This window comes from Rhinolophus hipposideros (assembly GCF_964194185.1).
Source record: "Rhinolophus hipposideros genome assembly, chromosome: 13".
NCBI classification, from domain to species: domain Eukaryota; kingdom Metazoa; phylum Chordata; class Mammalia; order Chiroptera; family Rhinolophidae; genus Rhinolophus; species Rhinolophus hipposideros.
The window spans coordinates 64,235,189-64,257,161 of NC_138059.1; the positions used below are offsets into that span (position 1 = coordinate 64,235,189).

At 39.0% G+C, this 21,973-nt stretch overlaps 1 protein-coding gene across 2 annotated transcripts in view; it reads right to left on the bottom strand.

Annotated features, from left to right (window-relative positions):
• Window positions 1-21,973, bottom strand: part of SLCO5A1 (solute carrier organic anion transporter family member 5A1) — a 111,563-nt gene that overhangs the window by 44,633 nt on the left and 44,957 nt on the right. For both annotated transcript variants that reach the window (XR_013994767.1, XM_081070642.1), the window contains exons 4-5: window positions 16,567-16,784; window positions 4,945-5,109 (exon numbers count right to left, since the gene is read on the bottom strand). Coding sequence is in view for 1 of the 2 variants with exons in the window: in XM_081070642.1 (XP_080926768.1) it covers window positions 4,945-5,109; window positions 16,567-16,784 (383 nt within the window). In the remaining variant the exon portion in view is untranslated. The remainder of the gene's footprint in view (window positions 1-4,944; window positions 5,110-16,566; window positions 16,785-21,973) is intronic.

Consider the following 21,973-nt stretch of genomic DNA (forward strand, 5'->3'; position numbering starts at 1 on the left):
AGTTCAATTCCTCAAGTCCCACAAGGGATGGTGGGCTGCGCCCCCTGCAACTAAGATTGAACACAGCACCTTGAGCTGAGCTGCCCCTGAGCTCCGGGATGGTTCAGTTGGTTGGAGTGTGTCCTCTCAACCACAAGGTTGCCGGTTCAACTCCCACAAGGGATGGTGGGCTGTGCCCCCTGCAACTAGAAACGGCAACTGGACCTGGAGCTGAGCTGCGCCCTCCACAGCTAAGACTGAAAGGACAACTTGACTTGGAGAAAAGGCCTGGAAGTACACACTGTTCCTCAATAAAGTCCTGTTCCCCTTCCCCAATTAAAAAAAAAATCTTTAAAAAAAAAATCACACTCCGACCTAATCCCCTTACTACAGAAATAAGTATCTTGGTTATTCTTCAATGAATAACAAAACAGAGTGTTCCGAGACTACTTCTCTTGTAAAGAGCAATTAATGTCTAACTCTTCATAATTCTGCACACCAAAGGGCCGGATCTCAAGAAAGCAAAGGTGATACTCCAAACCACAGTGCTCTGAAAACGAATTTAGTGACCAGCTTTCAGTGACGAAGCCTTCTGTAGAATGGACGGAAGTTGAATCTTCATCGGGATATTCAACTTTAACTATTTCTCTGGAAATAGTTAAAAAAGAACAAAACTGACTGCAGATAATGATATTAGCATATGCCTATTATAACATTTCAATAAAAATGACATATGGATATACATACTCCAAAGAGTACAATCTCTAGCGTCCTGTCTCTCGCTACTTGCATGTCTTTAAGTCAGTTATTTAAACCTCTCTTGACCTTTGTTTCCTCATCTGGAAAATGGACACAATCAATAACCCCCACAGCATGAGCGTTAGTTACCTGGAGTAAATGATGTTATTCATATAAAAATGCTTAGTGTCTTCTACTTAGTAAACACTCAATAAATGTCAGCAGTTGTTTTATTATTATCATCATTACAGAAGTTTTGTTTTCTGACCTGTTCAAGTTGCCAATGGAAGATGCTATCATCATCTTCATAAATAATAATTTTCTTTCCTATAATATATGATTACGTTGTATTTCCCAATGTATATTATCATACCTATTTGACATTAGTTAAGCCTCAGAACAAATCACTCTTCACTCTCCATTTGGTCCTCGCAACAACACTGACAAAGAGACGGGAGAAATTACCCTCCTTATACAGACAAACTTCAGTTTTAGCTAAAGTTGAGGGAGTTAAGTGACTCGCCCAGAGTCACAGAGCTAGGGACCAGCAGCGGCACAATGCAAAGCCACTCTAACTCCTCCTTCAGGGCTCTTCCCATTTCAGGATTTTTCAAAATGTTAACTTTATAATTTTTAATTTCAATCAATAAATGCGACCCTAAACAGGTTAGCAGAAAGACCACAAAAGGGAAAATCACAGCGGGATCACAGATCCACGGTTGCATAGATAAAAACAAATGGGGTCAATTAAGGTTTTCGATGATGACACCCTCATCAGACGCTGGTGTCACCACTTCCCCCCAGAGCACAGGTGTCCGCAATGTGATTGCAATCTGAGCCCAGTGGTGCTGAAAGCCCTTGAGCAGATTTCCTATTCCCAATACTAGAAAGCATTCATCTCACCCTCAAGCCCCCACCCCCACCACCACCTGCTTGCCTTTAGAATCCTGTTTCTTTCCTAGGAAACAAAGTGCTCTTTGCAGGAAGAGGGGGACAAAACAAGCCTTATCCTCCCGTTTCTTGCCTTTGTTCAAGCTGGTCCTCCACAGGGAATAAATGCCTTCCCTCTAAACTCCAAATAGTCGAATTCTACTGTCACGCAGGGTGGCATACAGGGTCTCTGCTCCCGCTCTCCACATAAGAACGCAGGACATGGTGAGGCCAAAAAGGACACCCACGGAGCCATAGATAGGGGAGTCATACCACTATATTCTTGCTGGAGGCTGGGTTGGAGACACAGGAAGCAAACATCTACCAGTACCCCAACAAGGGGTCTTCCTGCACCCCCATCTCGCTGACAGCCAGGCGAGACACACAGGAAGTAGTAGCCACATGATGCGCAATCCGCCATCCACTTTTCTGCCAACCAACCAACCAACCAACGGCTAATTGACTTACTGGTTACAGCTGATGGCCAATTAGCCACAGCTGACGGCCATCTACTACCCGAGCCAGCACCTTTCCACGGGAGGCCGAGAACCTGGAAAATGTGCTCTGGGACTCTGTCCCCACATCTACTTTTCCTTAAAAGCTTGGTTAAAAGCACTGTGAAATGTAATTCAAACACACCACTCCTCCGCAAACCAAATCTTCTATTAATGTATTAAAACAGCTTTTTCTAGACTTATTTTAAAAGCTTTCTCTCTCCTCTTCGATCTGTAAGCAACTTAGGATCCTGGTTTGAGTTGTTACACACACACAGACACAGACACAGACACACACAGACACAGCGTGTGCACAGAGCTGGTGTTCAATGGCTATGCAAGAGAGTGAGCAAAGGCCTGTTTTTGATACGTGTCCGAAGTTTCATTTCCATTATATAACAACACAAGCAAATTGTAATGGACGGTTAATGTATTTATCCAAATAATGTTTTTAATGAAAAAAGAACTTTAAGTCAAAACCTTTGTCAGGTAAGAAATTAAAATTATTTTTAACTTCTTTTCCAGGTACATTTCTTAATTCTCCATGTCACTTACATGCACAGGAAAAGATTTAGAGAACCAAAGATTAAATTAAATAGGTCCTTAAAAAATACAAATCTCTGCTCAGAGAGTAAGAAGGATTTGATTGATCAACATTCAAAAAATCAAGGTGAGTCTTAAAAAGGATTATAATCCTTGTTTAATCTTCCTGTAATGACTGGCCACTCTCTACTCTTAATGAATCTGAATATCTCTTGACTTTTATTATTTGTTATCAGTCTAGAAAGGAAAGAAAAAGTATGTGACGTGGGAATAAAAAGTCTTTTATCAGAAAACAGAAAACCATCATACACTGTCTAAATTGTACTGGCAATGATTCCAAAAAAATGCTGATGATAAAACCAGAATGGAATTGGCACTTTGTGATATTGCTTCTGTCCTCCTGTGTCGGAACATGGGATGAACAAATTCCACGAGTCAGCTTTATTTGGTCCAGCCCCCTCTTTGCCAAGGGGGCCATACTCAGTGACGATTGCCTTGATCATGCCACTACAGAATTCTTCAGCCAAACACCCCAAGTCCAGCTGAACCCTTTACTCCATTTTCCATGAGTTGTCTGGCCTCTGCCTCTACAGTAATTAACAGGTGGCCTGGTCAATATGTGTTCATTAAGCATCAATTCCTACCTAGCGTGGCACCGTACCACTGTCCCAGTAGATCAGAATGGTGCATCTGGAAGGAAATGGGATGATCCAGACAGCTCTGCCCCTTAGTGTGTCTAGAACAAGAACACACAGTATGGACGAGCAGTGTTTCCCGATTTGTGTCCTGAGGAACACTGGGCATGAGAAAAATACCTCTAAAAAAATTGGATTTCATGGTCAAATGAATTTGTGACGTCTGAATCTTCCTCTGGGAGTTTCATAATGCACGCTAGCATAGTAAGAATTATGATAAGTCCTGCAGCAAAGAACTCTATAACACTTTGTTTAACTCAGCAAGTTCCAAATTTATTGGCTATGAACCTTTCCAGTAACACTTTTAATACTGAAACTTAGTTTGGGAACTACTTGAGACTACCCTACATATAATAGCCATGGAGCTTCAAATCTAGCTACTACACAAGCCAAATTTTGGTTTCCCTGCTGACGTGGTGATCAACAAAGTGTTCATATAAGAATTAAAGTAGAAATGAGAGGTTCAAATTTCTTACAACCAAACTGTAACCTATCAATTTTACCTTAACATGAGGAAAATATTTTTGAAAACTAAGAGAAAGAAAAACATATTATTAGGTCACAATTAATTCTGTGATCCACAGCACAGTACTCTTTACACAAAATTTCCTATCATGGACCCACAACCCAATTATGTATATCTTTATGCGTAAAGTGAAAGAGAAAACAAAGTGGCAACCCAAATATTTCAAGTCAACATTTTCTTTCTACAATATAATTTTATCTGTTAATTTTCAGATAATTCATGATTGTTGGGTTTGAATGTGAACATGGAGGAGAAAGGGGTAGCCACAGTCATTTAAAAAGTTACTTAATTCTCCACTTAACTGTTTAAATATAGTTCATTAATATATTGAGCCTTAGGTAGATACAATGATTTGACCATCTTTAAAACCATTAAGGAAATACCCAGAATATCATACGATACACCTAAAATTCCCCCAATATCTGAGAATTAAAGTCCCCACATTTCTGAGCGACCAGTTTGCTGGGAAAAAAAGTTTGAGCACTATAGATACACGTATCAAAGACTCCTAAATATCAGTTTTCTCAGACATGAAATATCTTCTAAAACAAAATTCATAGATTTCCTTTCTAAACGCAAGCATCTCCAGTAATTAGCGTCAGTTCACACTTATGAAAGTGCTACCATAGAACTGATCTGTATTTCCAATTATCCATGTTTAAAAACCTAACACTATAAGACTCATGCCAACCCATGAAAAGATTTATTCAAATTTAAATTTTGAATGCCACTGTCTATTTCATTCAACTGTGAACCATAAAAACATAAATATGCAAAGTTCTCCCTTTCTTTCCAAAACACAGTTGGTAAAAATGTCGCACAGTAAGTAACAGTAATACAATGTGAATCAAAGAGAAAACATTCAAAGACTTCCTACTCCTCAAATTTGGGGGGTCGGGGGAGGTAGGCGTACAGCTGTTAATGAACTTATTTAACACTTTGATTTTCGAATGAAAGTTCGTTCTCTTCCCTCATTGCATTTTAGCTTAGTGGTCACACATGGTCACGTTTTGCAGGATCTCTAGCGGCAGGGCCTTACCAGTGTAGATGCTGGCATTGGAAGCCGGGATACCAAACTGTGACTCGATGAACTTGGGGATGAAGGTAATAAAAGCAGTTACAATGGCACTCTCAGCTGTGTATGACAGACTCACAAAAAGGAATGTCATGTTGCTTAAGATCCTGACAGCTGCTCTTGGTAGGTCTACAAAATGACAAAAATGACAAATGAATGTTATAAACAAGGGATGGAAAAGAAAATAAAACTGAAATTGTTTTTGAAATGAGCTGGAAATAGCCATTCAGCAACATTTGAGAATATATTACGGAATAAAGAATAAAAATAGAAAACCCTGATGACCGATTAGAAATTACTCCCTGTATTAGCTAGATGGGGGGTATTTTTTCAAATGTTCGACGAGGATAAGGAAATTAAATAAAATATCGAAAAACATACCCACATACAAATATCCTTACAAGAAGTACCCAACCTCTGACTGCCTGTTTCAAAAACTGTTTAAAAGAAATTGTTTGCATTTTCACTGATGAAAACAATATTATTCTTTGTGAGGACTCCAAAGTCTACTAAACATGGAAAGGACCGGCAAAAACAGTCCTAAGTCACAGTTTCCACTTCACCCAACCAGCACTTCCTGGAGCAGACGCACTGCTGATTTGCCGTCTCACTGACCCGGCACTGCAAACGTTGGTTCTTGTCACCCTTCAGCCTACAGCAGAGGAATTGTTACATGACATTGAGCATGTCATCTCCCACTCTCAGTATCATACGGGAAATAATACAGCTAGAAGGGCACAAGCAACAAGACCACCGAGTCAGACCCTCCCAGGGACTTTGGAACAAAGTGAGATGATTTCCAAAGTAGCTGGAGAGCCCAGAGCTGCGGCCTTGGCGTCTGCCCAGCTGCCTCTCAAGAAGAGAGAGATGTCTCACCCTCCAGTAGGCATTTATTTCACGAAATTCGCCATATGTGTGCTTCAAGATGTACGTGCAAGTATTTTCACATCATCGTTATTTATAACAGCAAAATTTGGGGGGGAAAACCTGTAAATGTCCATCAATGGAAAGTGTTTGAATTATGGCACAGCCATATAAAGAAATACCATGCAGTAGCTAAAACTGAAATAAGCTTCATGTACTGGCATCAAAGGAACTCCAAGAAATATTTTTATTAATGAATAAAGCCAACTGCTGCAGAAATATACATATATATGCGTGTAAATATAAATATTTAATATTTTTACACATACACAAATATTATATATTTATATTTAATATTTAAGTAAAAATCAAACAAGCCAAAAAATGTATTTATATACAGTCAAATGTATACTTCTCAACATATATAACACCAAGAAATTCTTTCAATGGGCGTACGATTGGTAAAGAGAGGAATAAAAGGAAATTCATATATATATATATGAATATATATATAAATTCATATATATATATATATGGCTATGTATTTTTGCATGTTTATAATGAGAATTAATTCACATTCATGTAATCTTTACATATCTTCATGGAAAAGGTAAGCTGCATTATTTTTGACATGTATGGTCACCTCAGTTTTCAGAATAATTACCTCCATATGCTACGACATAAGTCATTTCATAAAAATTAATCAATAACTGTTGTTAAAGCTATGATTTATAGCCTATTCACGGGAATTTAAAATTTAGGAAGGCAAGACTATTAGCTGTTATCATTTTTAAATGTAAATTAATTGTAATGTACTATACCTTAATTTTAATGGTATAATAGTCACGTTTAAATAATTAAATAATAATTAAAAGAAAAATTAAGATGCATACTTTATATTTCTAATGTGGATAAACACACCAGAAAAAAAATATAATCAAAACACATCACAAAATTACCTAGTATTCTCTTGTAAACATTGCACATCAAAATGTCATTCAAAATTTAAAAATTAGAAAGTTAAGGTTTCATATCAAGATTTAAAGATTAAATTAAGTTTAGCTGCTATATTAAAAGCCAAAGTGTTGAATTTGAAACATCTGGGAAAAACGTGAAATAATTTTTTTAATCCAAGAAGATAACATGTATCACATGACTATTTTAAAAGACACTAGTTATATAAAACTGGCTTTTCATTTACACCCATTTGGAATGGTAAAATAACCTTCTAATTTCAAAGGTAACTAAAAATACATGTGGTATTTCTCTCTCCTCTTTCATTAAAAAAAAAAAAAAGAGGTCTGCTCTTATTTAAGAAGGATTTAGCAAAAGTTCAGACTTTCAAAACCTTGGGAGGTAGGGTAGTAGAAGAGGATAAATGGGGTCAAATATATGGTGATGGAAGGAGAACTGACTTTAGGTGGCAAATATACAACGCAATATATAGATGATGTATTATAGACTTGTACACTTGAAACCTATATAATTTTAACTGTCACCCCAATAAATTTAATAAAATTTTAAAAAAATATTTTAAGTTCACTTCCTGTTTTCTTCCACCTTCCTCCTTCCCCTTTGACGGGGCTAAACTTTCAGCCTACGATGCCCTGTGGGAGTGGAGGGGACCAGGTATCCAGGGTTGTGTCTTTGGCTGGTGGGGCTGGAAGTTTGTTTATATACATGGGGAGTGAGCAAATAAGTCAACACATTGAGAATAATGGGAGTTAGTTTTCTAACTGCCAGAGGAGGGAGTTACAAATATGGAAAGGGGACAGTCTGATATAAGATTGAAACTGGACGTATTTGTATGAATTCATGAGACATAGATGATACAGATAGATTAGATGATAGATAGATGATAGATAGATAGATAGATAGATAGATAGATAGATAGATAGATAGATAGATAGATAGATAGATGATAGATAGATAAGTAGATAACGATAATGCTAGATCGGTGTGTGTGTGTGTGTATGTGTGTGTGTGTGTGTGTGTGTGTACATACACACAGTTTTTAACTCTGTCTACTAACAGGGCTTAGAAGTAATGACACTCTGGTAGCAATGAGCCCAGCTGGCACCCAGTTCTTGGTTGCTAAATGCCATTTCCCACTAAATGAAACCAGAGCTCCTTGGAGAAATGTCTAACTTTAGAGCTTGGGCAGAGAAAACACAAGATGAGCCTGGAAAAATCTTGTTGAACAAAAAAGTAAAGAAGTGCACAAAGAATGATGGGGACATGGTTGAAGGACGAAAGGTAGCATGAAGGATTCCCAGTGGCCAAATCTGGAACAATTTGAGCTCAACTGATGTGAAAAAATGGTAAGTGTAAGTTTAATGGGAACAAGATCTGGTCAATCCTCATTATTCACAGATTCAGTATTTGCAAATTTGCCCGCACGCCACAATTTATTTCTAACCTGAAAATCAATACTAGGGACGCACGATCATCCGAGGACATGCTCAGAATGGCAAAAAACTGTGAGTCTCAAGATGCAGACATACATTCTTGGCTGAGGTTGGACAAGACAAGGCCTTCTTGTTTCAGCTCATACTGTAAACAAGCGTCCTTTTCACAATACAGTGTCACGTTTTTTGCATTCTTGTGCTTTTGGAGATTTCATTGTTTAAAATGTCCCCCCACCCCAAACATAGTGCTGACATGCCCTGTAGTGTTTCTAAGGGCAAGAGGCTGTGATGTGCCTTACAGAGGAAATATGTGTGTTCCAGTAGCTTCTTTGAGGCAGGAGCTGCAGTGCTGCTGGCCCTGGGCTCAATGTTAATGAGTCAACAATCCATATTAAATAAGGTGTCTTTGAACAGAAACACACGGAAAACCACATTCGATATGAAGTGGTTGGCCATTACGTTGTGACAGGAATCCAGCTCTGTATTTCCCCTAGAGCAATGCTTCAGTATTGGCTAGTGCAGTGTTTCACGGTGTGTTTATAGAACACAACTTCCACAAATGACGAGAATCGACTGTACACGGACTATTTACAAAGTATTTACTGATGTATCATTGCCATATACTTATTAACTTTAGAGTGGAGAAACCTGGCAGATACAATCTTGCCCACGTGATACAAGTTCACCTAACTGGGAACAAGGCAAATTAACATTGTGTGGCCTCGGTTACAATGCACTGAGCACAGCACTATTTCCAAGGTATGCCTACAAGAGGGCAGAAATCTGGAAGGAGGGGACATCACTAAACGCAAGTTGAGGGATATTTTATAAAGTTACTGGCTTGTACTTTTTAAAAAGATCAAGGTGATAAGAGACAATAAAAAATGCGGAACTTCTCCAGATTGAAGGAGACGAACAGACAGGACAACTAAATACAACGTGCGGTCCTGGATTGGATTGGATTGGACATAAAAGGCATTGTTGGGATCATCAGTGACATTAGAAGGGGGCCTGTGGTCTACATGGTAGCACTGGATCAATGTTAATTTCCTTTGATGGCTGCCCTGTGGTCGCCTACGAGAGTGTCCTGGTTCTTGGGAAACACACGCAGATGTTCTAGGGACGCAGTCGAATATCATGTCTTCAATGCCTCAGACGGCTCCAAAAAAACGCCAGTAGTTGGGGAATCGGGGAGCAGCGGGCAAAGGATAGTTCTGTGTGCTTCTTCTGTGGCTTTTATGTGCATTCAAAATTATTTCAAAGTTTAAAAAACTAAGTTATTGTTTTAAAAAAACTACCTTAGGAAAGAAGTTACTAAATCCATAAATTTGCAGCCAATTACCTAATGTTTACGCTACAGAATATATTTTAGATAAACTTTTTGGTGTCATTTATAACTGTGTCATTGTAAAATCAAAGATGCATTAAAAGCATAATAAAGGAGAGATGAAATAATGACTGTGATCATCTTTTTCTTTTTTTTTTTAACCAGCTAATACTAAGAAATCCTACAGATTCAATTACCGTGTTTCCCCAAAAACAAGACCGGGTCTTACATTAAGTTTTGCTCCAAAAGACACAGTAGGGCTTATGTTCAGGGGACGTCATCCTCCATAAACTAAAATCCATAAACAAATTATAGAACCACTTCCTTTCACATTTCTCCACAAAATTCCTTGAGTCCCTTCTTTTATAGGCACTTAAGGTATTTTGTCTTTCCTCTAATTTTTTAGTTCTTACTATTTGTATCCTCTTCAGCCTTCTGGTGCATCAACAAGCTGGTGGAAACATACCATCACCATGCAGAGAACTCCTAATAAATTCCTGTAGGGCCTGTATGTCTTGCACCATCCTGTATATTTCATGGGCATATAGCGGAGACAAGTTTTCGATGCCTGTTACCAAGGAACATCAAACTATTTCTTTTTTTAAATAGAGAAAGAGGAGTTTATTAGAACAGATAGTACACTCCAAAGAGTTAGGAGCGGGTCTGAGCAAAAGGAGCGGCTCAAAAGGCTGTGGCTCAAAGGCCCACATCAAACTATTTTTAGGCACGTCTTTCTGTAAAAGCAAAACCAAACTTGCTCTTCGTATGTAACATGGCCCACATAGGACACAACTGCCCTGCTCATTTTCATTTCATTTCATTCCTGCTCATTTTCTTTAAAAATGATCACTTGGGATCCCCCTGAAAGAATTCCACACATACTGGCAAAGGCATTTCCTGCTGGCCAATAAAAACGCAGAAGGAACTGGATGACCCTGGCACACCAGTCACCTCTGGATGAGTACATGGAGCTCCTGAGCTACTTATCCCAGACGGTGAACAGAAAAGGGGGCCATCGGACCCCAAAATACTCAATTAGTGGTTACCGGCCATAGCAGTATGCTGCTTGTTCAAATGCAGAATGAATGAGTATTTTTATATCTCTTTCTAGGTAGATACTACTCTGGTGAGTAACTCCACAGACAATTTGCACTGAGTATAAAGAAAGTGCTTTATTTTTTAGGACTTCTTTGCCAGGCCTATTACTATTTACCTTTTACCTCATTAGCTGTAGGTCCAAATCTAAAGGTTCTGCTTATCACCAGAAAACATACATACAAGAAACTAAATGTAAAAGAGGAATGAAACAAAGAATTAGAAATAGAGAAGACATGAGTACAGCAGAACATTGAAACCAGAGAAAAGAATTAAATATATCTATAAGATCCTTCCTTGGGTGCAGATTTGATTCCAAAAGCTAAAAGTTGTATAATCATCATTAGTAGAAACATACTCATTTCTTCCTAGAAAACAAAACTTTCCCTATGTTCCAGAGCAGAGATTTTCATAGTGTGGTCTCTGGACCACCAATGCTAGTAATACCTGGGAACTTACTAAAAATGCAGGTTCTCAGGCTACACCCCAGGCCACCTAGGCCTGGCCCAGCACTTTGGGTTTTAGGAAGCCCTCGTGATACTTCCTAGCAGGCTAAGGTTGAGAACCACCGTTCTCAAACAATCAGGTTTTATTTAGAGGGCACTGAGCCATGCTCCTATGGCAAATATGGGAAATTCAAGTAACAGCTTTCAATAAAAGCAGCAAACATAAAACTAAAGTGCAACTCAGCAAAGGAGCAAAGGCAATATGCAAGAGGGCTAAGACGGCATGGCCTAGTCACATGGCTCTTGGTCACCCCTCTTTGCTGAGTCAAGGATTGACCCTAATATATTCCACGCTACACTATATCTAAAACTAGCTATGGGCCAAATGTAATGGTTCTGAATGCTCTTAGGCAACTCCGATTCAGAAGTGATTCCTTCTGCCCCTCTCAGCTAGTTCCTCTCCTCATTACCTGAGGTTGAAACCCTGAAGCTACCTTTGGTACTTCCCTCCCCATCATTCCCATATCAGTTGCCACATCCTATAGACGCAACCTCTTTCTTCCCTCCTCCTCATTCAATAGTTCATTCATCAAATATGTACTGAGTACCTATTAGGCGGTGTGAATTCATCAGGGAACATGAATGGACAAAAAACAGCCTTCACGGAGCTCACTTTCTCATTGTGGAGACAACAAATAATATAAACAAGTAAAGTACATAGTATGTTAGAGAGGGATGGATGCTAAGGAGAAGAATAAAGGAGGGAAGGAGGGAAGAAGCTTTGGAGAGGACAGTAGAGAATTTTAAATAAGGGGTGAAGCAAGGCCTCACTGAGAAGGGACCATTGGAGGTGCCTCTCAAAGGAAGTGAGGGGATCTGGAGGACAGCATTCCCAGTCCAGGAATGGCAAGTGCAAAGGTCCTGAGGTGAGAGTATGCCTGGCATGTTTGAGGACCCCAAAGTGGTTGAAAAAAAACAAACAAATGGGACAGCAAGAAGGAGATGGGCTCAAACAGGTAACGAGGAGTCAGCCCCAGCAGGTGACACAGGGAAGGGACTTTTCTGTGAATGAGATGGAAGACCACGGAAGCTCTGAGCAGAGGACTAGCATTGTAACAGGATCCTTCTGGCTGCTGAGTTGAGAGAAAATGAAAGAAGACAGGAGAGAAGCAGGGAGATGAGTTTCGAAGGCTTCTGTCCTTTCCTTCTCTAGCTGCCAAAACCATCATCACCTCTCACTTGGGCTTTCTACCTGGGCCCCCTCCTTCCATTCCACTCCTTTCCCTCCCTAATCCACATAAGGGAGAGAGGGCTGCCAAGCATCTACTCAGACCACCCCACTGCCCATTAGGGACAGATTCCGTTCAAGGATATTAACTCAAGCTCTCGCTGCACAATATGGCCCTAGTGTGCCTTCCCAACCTCATCACCCAGGCCTCTGCCATGCCGATCCAGCACACCAACCATTTTCAAATACATGTACCCAGTCTGACCTTCTGGCCTTGGCTCTCTCTGACGGGAATACTCCCACCATCCCCCCTCCACCTACTGAAATGTCCCCTCACCTGCTTTTGAACCTCACCCCACTGTTTCTAGCCTCCTTTAGGGTGGTCAACATATTTCCATCTGTGCTTGTTCTGTCTCCCTCACTAGACTGTAAGCTTTATAAGGGCAAACCCTGGCTCACTCATCTTCACGTCTGCCACAGCATGGAGTACAACACCTTCTATAGAGCAAATAACTGTTGAATTAAATGATGACAACATAATCCTTTAGTGACCAAAATTCTGTAACTTTCAATGGCCTCTTTAAATCCATTCCTTACCTCAGAGTAACTCCTTTAGTTAGTATTGGAAACATACTGCTCCCCAACACAGACGAAATCTAGTAGAGAAAAAATAGCCTATATTTCATGTTAATTTATAATGCTATGCAATGAAGCTTAAAAAATTAAAAGTGGATACAAAAATAAAATTCTTATGACGAACTGCCATCAAAAGTTTTCTATTTAGGAAGATATCCAGTTGAATTTGGAAGATTTTAAGATGCTGGACCTTAAACCTCAGGAAAATTGATCCACTTAAATATTTTAAGTGTTTATTTTTATCAGTAAGATTTTGATGCAATCAATGTTAATCTCTTTATGGAAAGGTGATGCAGACATACTCAAAATGCTCCTTGCTCCTTTGCGGTGTTTTAAAACAGTCTTATTCCTGCATAATTTATAATAAGAATCTAGAAACACTGAGTCAGATTCTCCCAATGTCTATCATTAAAACTTGGAGGCGGAAACTGAAAAGTGTTTTCTCCTGGTATTCTCAGCAACAGAATTTTCCAAAAGGGTGCCATTCAGCATGGGCCAAATCATTTTCTTTTTAAGAAAGTATGATTTTACTAAGAAAGTATTATGTTATTAATTATTGTTATCCTTCCACCTCCTCCCTGAAGAAGCTCATCTTGGTATCCAAATTTCATATATAAAATAAAGACCCAAACAAGCCTTGCTCCAGAAAACAGAACAAGGGAGAAAAGGATCTGGGAATCAAACTCAGATTTAACTCAAAAGGAAATATTAGTAACCATTCGTTAATTTAAGACCTTAATAATGACTTTCACTGATGAAAGTTACGTCATAACATACAAGTTATGTCAACAGTGGAATGGTTCCCAGAGATTTCATTTGTTCTTTTGAAAATCAGGTTAAATATTAGACTATAGTTCTAATTTCATTTTCTCTAGGTGATACCTATTAGATACTCTAAAGGAAGTCAATATGTGCAAGATAAATGTGAATTAACTTTGTCTATTCTAATTGAATATATTATTCCAATATCATTGACATCATTTGAATCATTTTTAGCAGAATATTTTCATGGTATAATCCCATTAAAACAGGGTTCCTTTTTAACAGGAGAAAGTGTCTGTTGAAGTTCCAGTCTAGATACAATTAGAGACTCCAGCTCAAGTGGAAGTAATAAAATGAACCAGCTCTGTCTCCTAATCAGGAGGTTTAGTCACAGAACTTGAGATCAGTCATCATGATTAAGGCGCCGATTAAGAAGGTTGAGAATTTGTCAAAAATACTAACAAGAAAATAAGAATGAAAACAGATTCTATACACCAACTGCCCATCCCTGTTAAAAGACTCCTTTGATTCTTTCTTTTAAAAGAAAATACCCTGAACCATGAACCTGAGCAGAGAAAAAACAGCCGAGAGCCATCCCTAGCAGTACAAGAAGATAGCCGATAAAATCGTGTATAGATTGAATTTTGAACAAGTAATTTTCAAACTCTGTGATGGCTTGTATCACTTTGGAACCTGCCTACCTAAGTGCATGTCTCCCTCCCCCCTTCCCCGAAGCAGGTCCGGAGAGAAGGATTCAAGTGCAGATAGTTGGTTTGGTTCAGGAAATGCTAGACAGGGTGTGTGGCCATAATGCACAGGCAGAGAGGTCAGCCAACAAAGGAAGTAGGAACACAAGGAAAACTTGTCTCCCCCATGAGGTGAGGGAGCTGGGTGTTTGTCAGCCATCGTTGAACACTGCTGTGGGAGTGGGGGGGCCAGGGTGCTCATTCCTTGGCACTTGGACCTGCCTCAAGCAGGAGCCAAGCAGTTTGCCAGTCCACAAAGAAAACCTTCAGACAAATGAGGCCAGCACTGGCCATTGGCAAGCCTCCGGCATGAAGACGGAAAGGTCTGGGGTATGGATGGGGCATTGACAGCCCGTCTACACTGCCTCCTCCAAACAACTCCAATCCTATCAACAGTCATCTCCACTGGTATCTAATATCTCCCTTCTCTCTCTGTCTCTCTTTTATCTACTCTCCAACAGAGCATATCTTTCACCTTCGAGTGATCTACTCCTCAGCTATAAAATATACAATTTTAGCTTGCCTATTTCTCCCCTCTCATCTACTTTATATTCTCCATAAATTGAGATGCTAAGTCTATTGTTGTATTGTAAATTCCTTAACATCAGCCTTGCTCCCAGTGACACTGAAAAAGTCACTCCTTGATCGTGGTCCACAATATGTCCATGAAAAAGGATGGGCTGGTCCACGGGGTAAGAGCTCAGGCTACAATGGCATCCAGAGAATTCTTTATGTTATGAAAGCAGAAGTAATTCTGACAGGTCCAGAAGCACACATTGTAACCAAATGATTGGGGGAGGGTGGGGGAAGCAAATGTAAAACTTAATAGGGAAGAAGCATTTCCAATGAAATATCACTTCACTGGCTTTGAACAAATACAGACTTTAAAAATAGTCCAATCTAGCCATTATTGTCCTTAAGCTGCAGAAACAGTTTAGCATATGTTAGTAACTTCCTTTTAGGCCTGACAGGTGCCTTTTTGGCCTTGCTGTGTGCCTAGTCAAAGTGAGAGGGTAATGTGCCTAGGTACTAGGTTGGTGCAAAAGGATTTGCAGTTTAAAAGGTTAAAAATAATTGTAAAAACCACAATTACTTTTGCACCAACCTAATAAGTTTTACCTAAAACAACTTTGACCGATGTAAGCACTTGATAAATATTATGCTTCATAATTTCAAAAAAAAAACACAAAAAATCAAGTCAGGGAATTCAGGAAATAGCAGGAACTAACAGGAGTGTAGCACTGTAGGTTTTTTGGATTAAAGGGATTTATTGCCACTCAGCCAATATACTGACTACTAGACAAAGTTATCTCGTTAGGATTCAGTTAAACTGTTTAGGTTTGAGAACTGCCTAACCTACCTTTAATAAGTTATTTTTAAGAGAAATAAAAATTTTAAAAAATAGACCAATCCACATCACGGAGGCCCATTCTGGCTGTTTTTACATTGTGTTTGGAGGCCCATCCCCAGGCTGCCCTTCTCTCTGGCCACTCACAAACATTTGACGGGCCTCTGTTGAATGAGATCCCTGTCTAGTAGTAGATTTACACTTAGGACAGGATCAGGCCCTACTACCAAAGCCACCGTTCCCCTGAAACGAACCATCCATTATAGAATGCAGTAAGTACTTTTAAAAATCAGACCGCTCTAAATATAGTAAATGATACATATCTGTATCTTTGTATCAGTATCTTTGGATCTAAATTAGTGCTTCCCAAACAATCTATGAGGATGAATCATTCTATTATTATTATTATTATTATTATTATTATTTTTATTATTATTATTTCCAGTCTATCATGTACTGCTACTTCTGCAAAATCCATTCAAGATGAAACATTAGAAAATAAAATATTTAAAAAAACACACAAAATATAAGCCCAATTAATTATTAGCTTTTACAGGCATAATATAACTATCAAATTTCTTAAAAAGTTATCAAATACTCTCAATTGCGGCCCTTACCTTGTCGCAGACCAGTAACTGTTGGTGTGCAGTACTGGCCTGGGATGACGGTTTGCATAACATTGATCTAAAGTACCACGCACATAGTCATTAAAAAGATATACTTTACCTCGGACATTCTTTCCAAATCCCAGAGAAGAAACTTTTTTGTCCCCTTGTTCACTATTGTTTGATTTCTCCTTCATTACGTCATCATCACTAACAGCATCGGCAGAAAATTTTTTCTTTTTCTTTTTCTTGTGTCGAGGCGGAAGCTTTTTTGGAAAAGTAAACATTGGGAATATCACAAGAAACATTGCAATGGCACAAAGGAGGAATCCACTCCACCTAAAAAATTGGGAAATGTGAATAGCATTTATGGCTTTTGCATTATGAGTGAGAACAACTTAGCAAAGTACAAGTTTGTGGCACTAAAATTCTTCCAGGAACACCTTTTACCTTCCTCAGTTGAAAGCAATAGGAAGCCGGACAAAGTGAAAAATACAGGGACCCTCCCTTTCTGTGGTATAAGTGAGAAATCTACCCAATAACTATACTCGCATTATAATGATTATAATCAACAACCTGACTAGAATTTCATTCAAGTGTTTTTAAGCACATATGCGGCAGTTCTGCTAGTTAACATTGTTAGCGCTGTTACAATGTGTATTTTATAATAAATCAATTAACTCATAAATTTAATAAAAAAATAACACAGACTCTATAGCATGCTTTGTGGACCAATATAGATGCTGTTTTCCTAAAAAAAAAAAAAAAAAAAAAGCAAACCATTAATATCACATGTGAAATGTATTTTAAATGGCTGAGGGCACTCAAATATGTTTCTACAAGCACCTAAGAATGTATTGACCCCTCTTAGCTACCCCTCACCATACTTAATCATGAGAGTCATCAAAGACATTTATTTCATTTGATCCTGGCTTCAAGAACTTACAATCTAGTTGTAAGCGAGCTAAAAATATAAGAACGGTCTCCGTGAAATGCAAGAACATACACAGTTAAGCATTAGCTCCTGTCCTATAGACTATGAATGCTGTAACAGTTCAGATCGCGGAAATGTGTGTCAGAAAGAATCCTAGAAGAATCCTTGAGAGATGCAAAACGGAGATTCTGTCTTTGAACTCATCTAAGGTTGCTATGCGGCAGAGACCAGAAAGCAAATACAGACAGTACAACCCGGTTTCTAGTCCTGCATTCGAGTCATGTATTAAAGCCTTGGGCTTCTTGCCCGCATAATTCCCCAGGGGCAATTTCTCAGTCCCCTTTCAACCTTTTCTTAACAAATAGAGTCCGCTGGTCCTACCTAACAGGGCCACCACTTTCTAACTAGGATTCCTCAACTCCAAACTCTGTCCTCAAAGCTTCCAAGTTCACGAACTCTTAGACGCTATCCTTTGTTTCAACATGTTCCCATCAGTTGTACCTGGAACGCAAGCCGCATTTTAAGCATGAGTGTCGTCTAACTCAACCCAGGGAGACTATAGATTAATTGCAAAGTGAAAATTCATTTATAAAAAGAGTGTTTCTATTAAAGTGTTGTTAGCTGCCAAAGGTCACAGTTAAGCTGAGAGACTGATTCCGAGAACCAGTCATTAAGAATCCAGTATGCTATTTTCAAAGATGCTTAAAGTTGTATCAAACAAAGATTTTTAAGACAATCAGAAAGAGGCTTTATTTTGAGAAGATAGCTCAGGGCAGACTTCCAGCAATCTCAGTTATTCAGAATATAATGAGTGCCTCACACATGGCAGGTACACAAGAAGTTTCTTGAATAAATAAATTGAATGAAATATGTTTTAACAAATACAAGTCATCTGTCTGCAGGGAACACAGCTATTATAATATCTGGCCCCTTTAGTACTTGGCCGCTTATGAGGACTCTACTATTCGGGCCCTGTTCATCGCCCATTCTTGAATATTTTTGCAAACCCTATGAAGTCTCCTGAACCTTCAGGCCCATAGACAGCTCATGCTCTCTCCACAAGAGGGCAGGCAGCGTAGTGTAAGGGACAGTTCTTAAACTGTGGCTTCAGACAGAACGGGGTTTTCATCCGGTCTTTACCACTTACTAGCTCTAAGATCCGAGGGAATTTATTTCATTTTTCTGAACCCACTTTCTCCTCCGAAAAGAGGGTAATAATAACTGGTTGGTCATCATCAAAATTAATAAGACAATGTATAGAATGGCTCTAATAAAATGCCGGCCCCATCAGCAATCAATTCAGTACTATTTTGTTGGTTTTTATGTAGATCTGCACTCAGGCCCCCACCACCACCACCCAGAGCCTTTCACTTGAAATTACATGCAAACAACAGAAGAAAGGGAAGAATTATAGCAAATAAACAATAATATAAAAGTTTGGGAAAGGAGGGGCAGAGGATGAAGGAGAATAAGAGGTTCAAAATTTCCAGGCATGAAACAAATAAGTCATGGGGATGTAATGTACAGCCTGGGGAATATAGTCAATCATACTGTGATGGCATGGTACGGTGTAGGACGGACTTATCACTGTGATCACTTCTTTAGTGAGTTGAATATAAATGTTGAATCACTATGGTGTACTCCTGAAACTAATATAATATTGTATGTTTGCTATACTTTAATAAAAACCTTTTTTAAAAAGTTTAGAGATATTTCTAAGCAGAGCTAACCAGCCCACATTTTTCAATGGTCTACAGCTTGGTGTTAGATAGAATGATGGTGCCAAAGAGGACCCTGAGAAAAGCTGAGTAAGACAAGAAAGTGTGCATTACATGTTGGAAAAAGACACATACAGAAGAGCCAAAACTGAAAAGCCAGGGTCCCTAACTCCTTTTAATGAACCGTTACTCGGAGATTGTTTAACAAGAGGGGGTCAGTTAACTATATTGACTGAAACATCTACCCTGGACTCATTTACCCCAGCTCTCACTGACTCTGAGGCTTTGGGCAAGTTACTCAAATCACTGAACATCAATTTCCTCATCTGCAAAATGGGCATAATATTAGTGGCTACAAATGGTTGTTATAAGACTTAAACGCAAATGTGTATAAAGCTCTTCGTATAATGCTTGACACATAGAAAGTTCCCAGTAAATGTTAGCAGTGTTCATTCTCCCCTTCCTTTACTTTTTCAGCATATAGTTGTTGAGGAACATATCATTCTGCGGGGCAGGTGTAAAATAACATTGTATGAAATAACTTTGTCTTTGTTCAAGGTAGCAGTCTTATAAATAGGACTACTCAATAAATAAAATTCAATAATCAATATTGTAAAGACTATGTAGGTAGTCAGAAGGGTACTGGACTTATTGGGGGGGGATCACTTCATAGATTATATAAATGCCTAACCACTGTGCTGTGTACACCTGAAACTACTAGAAAATTATATTGAATGTCAACTACAGCATAAGGAACATAGTCAATGATATTGTAATATGTACAATGACAGAGGGCTAGTAGACTTGGTGGGGTGATCACTTTGTGGGGGGCGTAAATGTCTAATCACTATGTTGTTTTGTACACCTGAAACTAATTTAAAATATATATATATATCAAACAAAAAATATATTTAAAAATTTATTTTTAAACAGACCCCTATTTATGCATGTATATTGAGAAATTTATCGTTTGTAGAACTAATATTGGGCTATTAAAATGAATAAAACTCTTTGCACATTGATGAAATTAAAGGACTGAATAATAGCTAACACAGCATGCAACAAGAACTACAGAGCTCTACCTGTGTGGACTCATTCACTCCTCACAACAACCCAATGAGGTGGGTACTGTACCTACTTCCATTTTATGGATTTAAAAAACATCCGTGACAACAGAGACAGAGAGAAGTTAAGAACCTTCTCCGAGGTCACATAGTTCTTAGGTGGCAGACTGGGATTTAAACTCTGGGGATTCTGGCTTTAGGGTCTGCACTGTTAGTCACTCCACGTTGCTACCAGTCAGATAGATGGTTACTAGAAGACTTTTTAAAGATAGTACAAAGCACTTGTAAGCTTAATGCTCCTGCCTCCTTCCTTCTCCCTATCCGAGGTGGTCTCCTTTCTCTCTCCCTCCAGACGCGCCCTGGCTACCATGCCCTTCTGGTAGACATTTATATAGAACACAGAATATACACTGGATGTTCACAAATATATTTTAATAACTTAGTTTTCTGAGAACAACAACAAAAAAATCCTTACTCTGATTTATTTCAAAACTGCAAAGAAAACAGTAGTTAAGATAAAAAAAAATTCCACTATCAGTCAAGAACTTAAAACTCCTGTGTGATTCCCCTCATGTTGACAAGGGAACTTCCTTTTGTACAATTTCGAAATTCTACCAGGCCAGGTTCATCTAGCTCTTAGCACTTCCACCTTCAAAGAGCATTACTTATGAATGGAAGAAGTGTTGTATAGCTTAATTAATATTTGTTAACTGCTTTGAAAATAGAGAGTGGTACACATTATTCCCACGTACCTCGGAGTTATGAGGTCATTATCTTATAATGAAGCAGAGCGAGAACCCAAGTACTCTACAGAACTCTTTAGAAAGTAATTACTTGACACTAATTTCTAATAACTGCAGTGTTCTCTTTGTTATAAAATGAAAATTTACTATCAATGTTACTAATAATCTAATTACTAATTCATATTACTGTTACTATTACTAATCCATGTTACATGAATTTGGGACGCCAATGCTTCCAGTTGGTTTTTACAATCATGGGGGGACATAAAACCTCATGTTCAGGTTGAGGGCTATGAAGGACTCAGACACAGCCCTGGCTATTTGGACAAATAACCTAACATCCACAGTGGAGTTCTCATTCTAAGTCCTAGACGTTACTTATTTAGCAAGACAATTACAGGCTAGCAAAGGAGAAAGTAGCTAAATCTCCAGCACAGGTAGAGAAATGAACTATTACTGACTAAACCGTCTGATTCACTGAGAGTGTGACGATGGAAAAGTAGAGCTGGAGCTCTGGGCACTAGGGGAAGGTGGACAAAGCAGAAACACAATATAATAAGGAAATGGAAAGAACGTATTTTTCAAAGGCACAGAAAAGATCATGAAAGCTCTGATTAAAGTCCCTGAGGAAAGGGACTGAGGAAAGTCCCAACATGGCCACATCACCCTTTTCCTCCATTCTCCTATAAAGGAAACAAACGCATCCATCTGAAAGAATGGGGATTAAGTTGATGTTCCCAAACCCTCACTATTAGTTTCCTATTGCTGCGATCACACATCAACACACACTCAGCGGCTGAAAACCACACACATGTGTTATAGTTCTGGAGGACAGACGTCTAAAATGGGTTGGCGGGGCTGCATTCCTTCAGGAGGCTCTAGGGGAGAATCTATTGCCTTGCTTTTCCAGCTGCTGGAGTCTACCTGCACTCCATGGCCTGTGGTCCCTTCCGCCATCTTCAAACACATCATTCCCACCTCTGCCTCAGTCACACCCCCTTCTCCTTCTCTGACCCTCCTGCCTCTGTTTTTCCCTATCAGGGAACTCGTCATTATAGTGGGTCCTCCA